The 13,036-nt window shown below is 37.4% G+C and overlaps 1 protein-coding gene across 2 annotated transcripts; it reads left to right on the top strand.

Annotated features, from left to right (window-relative positions):
• The first annotated feature begins 8,788 nt into the window (after positions 1 to 8,788).
• Positions 8,789 to 11,871, top strand: LOC143037480 (uncharacterized). Of its 2 annotated transcripts, none has more exons than XM_076205773.1 (5): positions 8,789 to 9,219; positions 9,337 to 9,555; positions 9,664 to 10,128; positions 10,285 to 11,091; positions 11,229 to 11,871. In XM_076205773.1, the coding sequence occupies exons 1-5, from the start codon at positions 8,983 to 8,985 to the stop codon at positions 11,472 to 11,474; spliced, it is 1,974 nt and encodes a 657-aa protein (XP_076061888.1). In that variant the 5' UTR covers positions 8,789 to 8,982; the 3' UTR covers positions 11,475 to 11,871. The 2 variants fall into 2 exon arrangements, with proteins under 2 accessions (XP_076061888.1, XP_076061879.1); XM_076205764.1 differs by having other exon boundaries at positions 8,790 to 9,219; positions 9,661 to 10,128.
• Positions 11,872 to 13,036: the final 1,165 nt, after the last annotated feature.

The raw sequence follows: 13,036 nt of genomic DNA, 5'->3' as shown, positions 1-13,036 counted from the left end.
GTCTAACATTGCTTTTGAAATTTGAACCTATGATATACAATTTATCATCTATTTCCTTTATCTTATTATCAAGTCTACTTTGAACATATTTACTGGAAATGTTCTGTTTCAACACCTTTAAGTTTCCACTTATGGAGTCCACATCTTCTTTAATTTTGGTTATATTCTTGTAATCAAGAACTACTCTTACTACCTTATCCACCAAGATTAGGTTACCTTGATGATGTACCAATGCTCCAGGACGAATCGGATTCCAGTCCATGGCACTCACCAAACTTAATATTATTAATAAGGCAGTCTTCATCTGTAAAATACATCAAGATTAATATTCAATTCATCAAGAATAGTATGATAATATTCTCTATACTCTTCAGGGTTCTCAATATTGATACACAGGGTATTACAACAATCATCTTCATAAATCTGCAAACTTATTTTCCTCATATCATCTAAATGTCCTATCAATTCTTCTCTTGTTTCTAAATGTTTAAGTCTAAATTTGTTCCCACCTGCAGAATCAATTACCCTATATGGACCAGTGTGCCTTGGTGAAAGTTTATTATTAGGTGAAGTTAGTTTGACCATTACTAAATCTCCAATTTTCAATTCTAGTTTGTGAGCTATTTTGTGTTGTTGCTTTTTCATCTCTTGTGAATACACCTGCATATGTTCCCTAACTCTTTGGTGTATACTTTGAAAAGTATTTATCCTATTTGATATATAATCATCAATATTATATATGGGTTTCTGGTCTGCAGTCAACATTTCATATGGCAGAGTTTTGTCCTCCCCAAAAATTATAAAATGAGGTGTATCACCTGTTGCTACATTAATTTCATTGTTCAGGGTACACTTAACACAAGGAATCCAAGTATCCCAAGTTACACTATGAGGACTTATCAGAGTTCTAAGACATATAATTATTTTTTTTTTTATTTAACCTTTCTACTACTCCGTTACTTTGGGGATGATTCACTAATATATTGACTTTCTTTATATGGAATACACTACATAAATTTTCCAAGATTTTGTTATTAAATTCAGTTCCATTATCTGAAACTAAGATATTAGGTGTAGTGAAATTACAGATTATCTGATCATAGATTACTGAAGCAATAGTTTCAGCTTGCTTATTGATTATGGGTTGTAATATACAGAATCTTGAAAAATAATCAATAGCAACAAATAAATATTTATATCCATTCTCCGGCATAGGTAATTCCAATGTGTCAATGTGAACTCTTTCCCAAGGTTTCTGTGGAATGGGATAGGTGAGTATAGGAGCAGGTTTTGGTGTATTTCCTTTCACCTTAACACATTTTGCACACTTTTCTATATAGGCAAGGCCACCACTGTCGGTCCTCGACCGATTACACTTCTATTAGTCTCGTAATTTCACTCGTCACAAGGCCCCTTGCCTTCGTTACGTCAGTTTCACTGGTCCTAACTTCCTTTATCATTTTAACTAATGACCTAATAGGAACCTGGTCACATTTGGACATAAAATTTTTAATGAAGGCTTTCTTATAATCTTCATATTGGTTGATATTTTCCATTTGCTGGAAATTAATGATAAACTTAGCCCTTCCATTTTCGGGGTCGATATTCTCCTTCAGGACCTCTATCTTTCTTTTTTTCATTTGTTATATTCTTACTTACAATAAGAGTATCTATCAAATTAAGATATTTGTTGACCCCACAGGTATTAACTTCCCCAGTAAATTTTGGAATATTTATGTTGGAGGTATGAACCTCATGTCTCAACACATTAGACTGGGTGGTCATAACTTACTTTAACCTGGCTGCTTGCGATGTCACTTCGCGATGTCAACTTCTATCTTGACGTCCTCCTTCCTCAGACTTGTCCTTTGCCAGCGGCGTTGTTCCTCAGTTGAAGACCGTCTTGTAGATGGATCACCTTGAAGATTTGGATCACTCGTAATAGTAGTTGCTCGTAGTTTGTAGATCCCTCGTTCCTCGTTCCTCTCGTAGTCGTCACCTCGTCCTTGAAACCAACACACTCTTGGTTGTGGTTGCCTTATTCCCGTACACTTCTCGCCCCACTTCATACCAGTCTATCTTGCTTGCACCACTTCACGCACCAGTTTATCTTTCTTGCACCATTTCACGCACCAGTCTTATAATCTCTTCGGAGGTGTGTTTAGCACTCAGTTCATCCCACCGCTGCCACCACTGTCGGTCCTCGACCGTTTACACTTCTATTAGTCTCGTAATTCCACTCACAAGGCCCCTTACACAGCTTTCCAAATATTGTAGTTAGATCTATACTTGGGGAAGTAAAGCAATAACTCCGTCCGAGTTTCTTTCACCACCAAATCCAAATGTAGAGTACCACAACCTACATATGTGTGTGTGTGTGTACATATATATACACACACACACACACACACACGCACGCACACACACGCACACACACACACACACACACACACACACACACGCACACACACGCACACACACACACACACACACACACACACACACACACACACACACACACACACACACACACACACACACACACACACACACACACACACACACACACACACACACACACACACACACACACACACACACACACACACACACACACACACAAAGGATTACCAAGGATTACAAAGGCGGAGCATGCCGACAGGAGACCCCTTGGTCCATATCTAGGTTGGATGCGAAAAAAATCATAATAATAGTAAAATATAAAACAAAAACTATAATAATGTAAACAACAAATAAAATACACAAACAAATGCATAGGTATAGTTAAATAACAAACAAACAGGCAACCAGCAAACAATAATAAATTGACATATAACTAATAATAAACGAAAATCAGACAGACAAATGATAAAAAAACAAAAAAAAAATAATAATATAGAATAAATTATAATTATTACAGCATCTTGCTTAGGTGTTTATCTAAATGATTCAGCTTCGAACTGAACTACATTGCACTACCTGTGCAGGAAGCTTATTCCATTCATTAACTACACGGTTGGCAAAGCTGTTTCTACCTACTTCCAAATTTAATCTATTTCCAGATAGTTTGAGACCATTGTTTCTTGTCTGATTCTCATTCAATGTGAAAATTTGGTCACTTTTGATGTTGTCAGTTCCCTTTAAAATCTTAAAGACCTGTATCAAGTCACCTCTGAGTCTACGCGTATTAGGGAAAAACAGATTCATATGTTTTAGTCGATTTTCGTATGATTTATCTTTGATATTTGGAATCAGTTTTGTGGCTCGCCGTAGTACTTTTTCCAGTCTGTCAATGTCTTTAATGAGATTCGGTGACCATACGGAAACAGCATATTCCAAATGTGGACGAACTAACGATTTATATAGCTTGTTAATGAGTGATGGAGTTTTGAAATCAAAAGATCGCGCAATCAGTCCTAGAACCTTATTTGCTTTCTCAGAGGCTGAAATACACTGCTTGGATGATTTGAGATCGTTACTGATAATTACGCCGAGATCTTTTTCACTATCCACTTTTGTTAACGAATTTCCAAATAACTTGTAATCGTACTTACTGTTATTTTTACCTATGTGCATTACCTTGCATTTACTTGTGTTAAATTTCATTAGCCACTTTTTAGACCATTGCTGTAATTTATCTAAATCTTCTTGAATATCTAATTGGTTTGAGTGATCATTTGCCACTCCGCACAGTTTTGTATCATCAGCAACTTAGGAAACAGTAGATTTTAGTCCATGGTCTATATAAGTTATATATACTATGAATAGAAGTGGCCCAAGAACGGAACCATGAGGAATTCCACTTGTAAAATTTTTCCATCTAGAAGTTTTTCCATTTAAAACAACTCTCTGTTTTCGATCATTCAACCAATTACTAGTCCAACCTAATAGGCTACCACTTATTCCGTGTAAAGCTAATTTAGTAAGTAGTCTTTCATGTGGGACGGTATCAAAAGCTTTTGCAAAGTCTAGATATATTAAATCTATGTTGTTTCTTTTGTCATAATTCGAGATAATTGTGTTGTAGAATTCGAGTAAGTTAGTCACGCAAGAATGTTTCCGTCTGAAACCATGCTGGCTATCATTTATCAAAAAGTTGCTTTTTAAATGATGTTCGATAGCATCTCTGATGATAGTTTCCATTATTTTTCCTACGATTAAAGTCAAACTTGTAGGCCTATAGTTATTTGGATTCTTTTTGTCACCTTTTTTGAATATGGGAGTAACGTTAGCTAGCTTCCATTCTCTTGGGACATCTCCGGATATGATGGATTTCTTGAAAATAATTTCTAATGGAACAACAATCTCATTTTTCATTCCCTTTAAGATTCTTGGATGCCAACCGTCAGGCCCTGGTGTTTTATTAACTTTGAGTTTCTCTATACACCTTTTAATTTTTTCTTTTGTTATATTTACCGTAGTAAGTTTACCCTAGACTTTTCACAGGTTTCAGTGTGGAGTTCACTTTGAGGTGTTTCGTTTACGAATACCGAGCTAAAATAATTGTTTAAGATATTACACATTCTTTCATTTGAATATTCAAGTTGACCGTCAGCAGATAATAGTGGACCAATGTGATTCCTAACAATCTTTTTATCTCTAATGTATCTATAGAATTCTTTGGGATTTTCTTTGGATTTATCAGTGATGTTCATTTCGTATTGTCGTTTTCTTTTTCTTATTGTCTTTTTTAAATCTCTCTGTATTGATACATAACTTTCATAGTCATTAGATGCACCCGAGTACTTATATTTCTTATAAGCCTGTCTCATTTTAGCAAAAAATTTTTCAGTTTCTTTGTCGAGCCACTTTGGGCGAGCCTGATTTGGGGGACGTCTGTCCTTAAAAGGAATGTAAGTTTGAATCATCTTAGTGAGCGTATTTTGAAATATTTCCCATATCTGATCTACAGGTCTTTCGTTTAATTTTGCCTCCCAATCTGTAAGCTGAAGCTCCTGACGTAGTCCTATGAACTGAGCTTTACTGAAATCGGGTATTTTAGAAACACAAGTATCAATTCTAAAATTGTTTAGGAGTTTGAATCTAACTAAGTTGTGATCGCTATTTGCAACAGATTCCCCGACTTCTACATCAGTTACCATGCTTTCGCGGCTAGTGATCAGTAGATCGAGTAAGTTTCCATATCTTGTGGGCTCTTTTACATGCTGAATTAAGTAATTGTCACCAAGAAAATCAATCAAGCGACTACCTATATGGCCATATTCAAGGGTCATCCAATCAATGTCAGTAAAATTGAAATCACCCATTATCAATAAATCCCGGTTGCAGAAACTAGACAGTTCTTGAAATAACAGTTTGTCGTCTGCTAATGATAATGTCTTTGGCCTATATATTACACCTATATTCATTTTTTGTCCATTTGTTTGGGTTAACTCAACCCACAAACTATCATATGCATCCTGTTTCATTTTCTCTAAAACACAAGCATGAACATTGTTTTTAACGTACACACACACACACACACACACACACACACACACACACACACACACACACACACACACACACACACACACACACACACACACACACACACACACACACACACACACACACGCATATATATATATATATATATATATACATATATATATACATATATATATACATATATATATATATATATATATATATTATGCATATATGTATATGGTGAAGATGGAAAAAGAAGTCACGGGTCTAGTTCCGAGTTTCTGAGTTTATTCCTCATCGGTTTCGCTGTATGACTCTTCAGAGAAGCATAGAGCGAAACCGGTCAGGAATAAACTCAGAAACTCGGAACTAGACCCGTGACTTCTTTTTCCACGTTCATCAACTTGTCACAATGTACCAGCACACACACACACACACACACACACACACACACACACACACACACACACACACACACACACACACACACACACACACACACACACACACACACACACACACACATATATATATACATATATATATATATATACATATACATATATATATATATGTGTGTGTATATATATATATGTATATATATATATATATACATTATATATATATAAATGTATGTATATATATACATATATATATATATATATATATGTATATATACTCGTGTATATATGTCTATATCTATCTATCTATATATATATATATATGTATTTTTAGATATATATATGTATATATATATATATATTTAGATGCATGTATGTTTATGTGTATATATATATATATATATATATATATATATATTTAGATGTATGTATATACAAATATATATATATATATATATATATATATGCACTTCATCCTTGGGAAAGATTTGGGGCAGTCGGAAAACAGACTGAATGTAGAGAGGAGGCGTGCACTTGTGACGTCATCAGTATGATGTCATAGCTAAACTTAGCCTTCCAAGAGAAGCGCAGTCTCGTGCGAATAATCACAGTTGGCAACCATTGTAGCATCGTTGTTGGTGTTAAGTACTTATTTATTTATTTATTTATTTTTCTCAGAGAGAGAGAGAGAGAGAGAGAGAGAGAGAGAGAGAGAGAGAGAGAGAGAGAGAGAGAGAGAGAGAGAGAGAGAAAACGTTTATTGCACCTGATATTTCGGGATGAGACATTATCTTGGTGTTTTCTACTAAATTATTATCTTCACCAGATCAGTCACCTAAAAAATGACTCCTTGGTTACATCGATTATATAACATTTCCTATTCGGGATTTTGGTGGCTTCAGAGTAGGGATTTTCAGGAATTGATATAGTACAAGAATAGACAAGAATTTTGACGTCAACGTAGTTGTTTGATTTTTCGATTGACATGAAGGTCATTGGCATGATCGTTGTAATTGTCATTATCTTTGTGATTATATATATATTCACGAAAGTTATCCCTTCAGGTCTTCAGTGTCCCTCTCACCATCATCTGCTAGCTGTCAACCCCATCACTATCATCACTATTTTCTTGAGACTAAAGTGAGAGTCTAAGTAGTATATTGTTTATCTGTTTAACTATTTGCCATTCCTTTATTTGTGCTTGTTTTTTGTTCTTCATTAATTGACCTATATATTTTTGTCTGTCAATTTACCTATTTTATTGACTGAGTTATTGATGCATTTACTTTTTCCTTATCAAATAGGAAGCTTCGAAATAAAGTTACGTTAGTCTTTTAGACCCATAAAAGACGGCAAATGCCCACGTTCTCGGTCATGACAGATCAGTTGTATTACTTTAAAAACAAAAAATGCTTTCATTATTTGTTTCCGGCGACTTTTTATCGAAAGACTTTTACATAGAAAAATAAAACATATTTCCTGAAAGTAAAATGGAGAAATGGGAGGACTGATTGCCGCCTGAAATCCTTTAATCTATTTGATGAAATAGATTATCGATGTTCAGTATATAATAAAAAATGTCACCTAACATAATAGGGTTAACACTATCACCAGGTTGAGGAGTTTTCATTGTTTTAACAAAAATATAAAGTGTAATAATTATCATGATGATAACGTTGATCAATCAATCAATCAATCAATTGTCCACTCCCTGTCCCTAGCCAGACAAAATCCTCTCTCAACCTCTGCCACGCTATTCTTGCAAAATCCCCTATCTCTTATCTCTATCTGTCTGGTCTTGCTCTTCCATGTCTAGTCAGTAGGACACTTGCTCCGTCTACCATCCCACTGTCTGGCTTTTCTCCCTGTTCAATTCCATTTCTACTACCTTATCATCTCCACTAGATTATTCACTACAATATTTTTTCTTCCCCTATGTTGTCCTCTTGGTGTTTCTCAGTGTTATCCCCAACACTGATTTCTTCGTTGCTTTCTGTGCACTATTTATCTGTCTTCATTGTCTTTGTGAAATTCCAAGTTTTTAAACCCGTAAATTATGAATTTGGACTTTTCCCATGTCCAGTTAATCTTATATTTTTGGAAGAAAGTGCTCACTATTCCCATGTTGCAGTTCTCTGCAAAATTAATTAGCATCTCGCCTGTCATTTTTTTTTATCTATTCCAAACCTCCCAACGCATGATTCATCTGCTATGTTTTTCCAGACTGTTACATTGAAGTCTCCAATTACCAGCACGTGTTTATCTGTCACATTTTTTCTTACCTGCATAACCGGAGGACTTAATTTTGTCGTCTAAACTCTGTGAATTTGATGTACAAAATTCAATTATTTCTAGTGTGTATATTTATATAGTTTAATCACACTTGAAAACAACAACATGGCACCATTAGGTAAAATTTTCATGTGAAATTATAAGGATGATTCTTGTCAATGTTGCAATGCTTGTCATCGTTTGTTGTCGTCGTCGTCTTCGTTGTTATTGTTATCATCATTATTGTTGTATTTGTTGTAGCTGTTATCGACATTGTCGTCGTTGTAGCCGTTGTTGTCTCATTATCGTTGTCAGTGTCGTCTCCGTCGTCAATAGAACGATCGAATCTAAATTCTAGTTTTTACAACCAGTAGAGCGGCCGTCGCAGGATGAGAAATTCCTCGCCATATAAGGAAGGATAGTGGTGGATGGTAAGGAATGAGCTTACAAAGCAAATAATTTAATACATGGACAACATATACTAAGTACTGTATGGCACATAGTGTGATGAAATAACATAATCTCGTGTATTTTTATTTGGAAACAGGTAAAGGAAATATTAAAGCGTGGCCAATTCCTTAGGAAAGTTGGTCAGTCGTCATAAAAAGGATAAACACACTTGAGGTAGTGACGTACGCGGATCTTTTGGCTCGGTGCCGACCTCCGCGCTATAAAAGCGTCGCTCATGCTCTCCCTCCCCAGTCCACACCCTGCAACGAAGTTAAGCGGAACCAGCCGAAGGATATACGTCGACAACTTTTTCCTTGTTGCAATTACGCCCCAGAGAAGATTTGAAGAACTTTAAGAAATTCCTTTAGAAATTACAATTGTTATTGTATTGTTTAAAACTCGTCTAGTCAAGACCCATTTCAGCAAGATGCCTGTACCAAACCAAGAGCTGCGCCTACCGGTCATACCCACAGATTTCCACTCCTTCCATGATTCTTTCATTGAGGAGAGTCGCCGCAACTTTAATAAAGCCGTCAAGGATCTTACAAACAGGTGCCGCCTGAGCTCAACGGAACACTTGTCCTCCTCTAGGAATCTGGGACAGAGAGATCATCCGAACGACGACCGGGAAGTATCCATCACAGACGAAACGAGCGCCAGAAAGGTGAGGCATAATTCTTTCTACCATATTTAAGATAAAAAAAAAAAAAAAGTGACCGATCAGTTTTCAAATCAACATCACTACTTTGTTTTCATGTCATGTCTCTCACGTTTATTGCAGATAACGATTGATGTCAAGGATTTCAAGGACGGAGAGTTGTCTGTCAAGGTCGTGGATAATGACATGGTGGTCGAAGGACACGTCGAGAGGAAAGAGGGTGGGTCCAGTTCCACCCGTAATTTTTGTCAAAAATTCCCTCTTCCGGAGACCGTAGACCTGGAGGCTATCACCTCCACTATTTCCTCCGATGGAATCCTTACTATCAAGGCTCCCAAAAATGTAAGTATACACACCTTTATGAAAAGCAGAATATGTACTCCCTTAATAATCCAAATAAACTTAAGTTATATTATCATACAAAACAGTGTCCTTTCGTTTTTCCAGAAGCATCTACAAACAAGCAATAGCGATTATTCCTCCCTTAATAACACGGAAAATTCTTCGGAGGTGAATTCAGTAAAATCCTCAACAACAAATGTCAGCAACGGCGAGTCCCAAACAGAGTCACACAGAATAAACAACCAAGACAGGAGCAGCAGCAGCACTCAAACAAGATCATCTCCGAAACTTAATACTGGAGAGCAATTACTTAATTCCGATGAACCAGATGACACCAAAGACAAAGAGGCTGAAACGCCACTCCCCCTGATAGTTCGTGGCTCCTTCTTCGACGACTCCTTCTTCAGTCATGTCAACAAAGATTTCGAGGCAGCCATGGATAGTGTCCTGCGAAGTCATGATACTGACAACTGTTCCCTGGAAGCAAGACAGCAGCGCAGATCTCTCCATGAGGATAAATTGACAGATGAGACTCAGGCAGTCATCATGTCCGAGGACGACACATACCACAAGGTGAGTGTAAGAAATATGTTATGCTTCCGCAATACTACTTCCCTTATAAAAGGGAAGAACCCCTAGGTATATAAATAGATAGATAATATCTTTGGCAAGTCAACAAAGATATTTTCATGTTCATGTAGATAAAGAATGTTTACTACATCCTTGCAGATTGTGTTGGACGTGCAGGACTTTAAGGACGGTGACGTACAGGTCAAAGGCGTCGGGAGGAGTATAGTGGTGGAAGGGAAGGTAGAGAAAAACTCTGGCGGTTCCGTGTCTTCTCGCAACTTCCGACGCAGTTTTGACTTGCCCAGTCAAGCCCAGCACAGTGATGTCACGGCAGCCTTGTCTTCAGAAGGGATTCTCACGATTTTGGTGAAAAAGCAACCTGAGACACCCAAGATAGATGAGGTAGAAATTCCCATAAAGATCGACAGTAAGACTGAACATCGAGGAATCGCCACAGGCTGCAACCAGGTGTCCAGTGAAAAAGCCAAGGAAAATGTTAGAAATGTAGTGCAACTTGATAAAGATGCTTTGGAACAGAAACACTCTTCACAGGCATCTAATCAACAGAAAGAATCAAACTTTACCAAAGAAGTGCAACATAAAATCGAAGTCGACGAGCAGTCAAAGGCTCTCAATTCACAGGTCCAAAACGATGAACAAGATATCGAAAAGAACAACCAATCAAAAAATGAAAAGACTTCAATTTCAGCTACTCTTCGATCTGGAGAGACAACAACATCGCAAAACGTATCGCTTCCCATCCAAAGTCGAGGGGACTTTTTCCAAGACTCTTTCTTCAATGATGACCATAAACACTTCCAGTCGGCAGTATCTAAGGTTCTTGAAAGATTTGGGATGAATTCAACCGTCGATGAAGATTTGAAAACCTACAGAACTCTTCCCAAATCCATCTCTATTGAAGAAAGTCAAGCAGCTCAGATCACTGATGGAGAAACCAATTACAAGGTAAGCACAGGAATTCACACACAGCATTACTTGAAATGGCCAACCTATAACAGATGATGAGAATAAATGTATCATGCATACACAGGCATGCATAACTATGAATGTAATTGTAATAACAACTTGGCTCTGATTTGCAGGTAGTCATGGACGTGCGGGACTTTGTCAAAGAAGATCTGCAGGTGAAGGTTGACGGACAGAAGCTGATGGTCGAAGGCCGCGCTGAGAAGAAGGAAGCCAATTCCTCCTCCAGCCGAAGCTTCCATCGGAACTTCACCCTCCCAACCACGGTGGACATCGAGGCCGTGACTTCGGCTCTTTCCTCCGACGGCGTCCTCACCATCACGGCGCCAAAGAGGAGGAACTCCTCCGTTTGCTTTAATTAAGCAAAGCATTTTGAGGAAGTCATCCCGGGTCTCCTCCCCTCCCAAGGTGTCTCAAGTTCTCGGCAGCAGCACCAAGACTACCGGAGGATGGATGAATCAAAGTTTGCACCACGAATCAACCCTTGTCAACCAGTGATGACCTTAAAAGAATATAAATGTTTCTGGGAAGATGTTTGGACACTAACGTCCTCATGACTCTCTGTGATACTTACATTCAATCTACCAATACTTTTTTTTTCTTCTATTTTTTCAGTGCGTAATGTTTGTGGCAAGTATTTATTATTTTCACGAACCTCTTTATACCACAAACATTGCATTAGCTCTTTCCCTTTTCTTTATATCTTTTCAGAAAAATAAATATTGTTATCTATTTTTTGAATAAAAATCTAAGCAACGAGATTGGTTCTAACCTTTCCTGATTTTTTCTAATCTCAAGAGAAATTGCTAAGGCAAAGTAAGCTATTTCCTCCAGTAAATAGACCACTTGCACCACCACTATCATGAAATGTCCTACGGTACTACCTCGGTGGTCGGCAACCTGCGGCTCTTTCAAGCCACTTGCGTGGCTCTAGAAGCTTCTTACAAAATGATTATTCCATCAAATCAAAGACGTCATCTACTACAAAGTTGTAAACATTTGTTAGAAAGTATATATATATATATATATATATACATATATATATATATATATATATATATATATATATATATATATATATATATATATTCTGCCTTGTTGTGGGAGTATAAGTAACGTGAACAACATAAATGTAATGAGAGTTGTTTTAAAGTAGGGGATATTCTCATTCTTATATGACTGAAGTCCTGTAGAATGCGTTTTATGACACAAACTTTTTGTATTGCGTCTCCGACAGCACAAGTCACCCCATGAAAGTCTGTATTCCCTTCCAAGGGCTTCGTTTGCGAGTCACTCGATCTAGGATCTAGATCGAGCGACTCGCAAACGAATAAACTATTGAGGAGTTTCTCAGGAAGCACTTGGCTCCGCCCTAAGTTTTCGCCTTTTCTCTCTATAAATCTGTTCGAATTGCCGTGGCAAGTAGCAATCATAAGTGCATGTTAGCTATAATGAATGTAGATACAGATGTCACGCATCAAGTAGTGCCTTCATTAGAGTGAAACACAGCTTAAAGATTGCCAGAAAAAGTGACTAAAGCTTTAGAAAAAAGGCATGATTTTAAAGCCTATATTCTTTAAACCGGGTAGTGGTATTGTTTATTATTAGTTTTTTTTTTGGGGGGGAAGGGGAGAGGGTGCTGGCTGCCGAAAGAAATTGAATAAATTACTTTACACTGTTAGTTACTTCCTTGCCGAGAAGGTGCGACGGGGACAAATGATTTAGCCTTCTAATCAACCGGAGCATATGAATGGTGTCATCCGCTATGAAAGGTGAAAAGGTTTCCTAAGACCTCTTGGAGAGGAGGCCACGGAGAGGAATGAAACTGCCTGTCGGCAAGCGAGGTAAAAGGGACAAACGCCACCTGGTAAGGGAGGGGCTAAAAGGACACAAAGGACGGAAAGTGCCCGCATTCAAAATACAT

This window comes from Oratosquilla oratoria, chromosome 2 (assembly GCF_046742065.1).
Source record: "Oratosquilla oratoria isolate Oo_2021 chromosome 2, ASM4674206v1, whole genome shotgun sequence".
NCBI classification, from domain to species: Eukaryota; Metazoa; Arthropoda; class Malacostraca; order Stomatopoda; family Squillidae; genus Oratosquilla; species Oratosquilla oratoria.
This window is presented reverse-complemented; position numbering and strand designations above follow the sequence as displayed.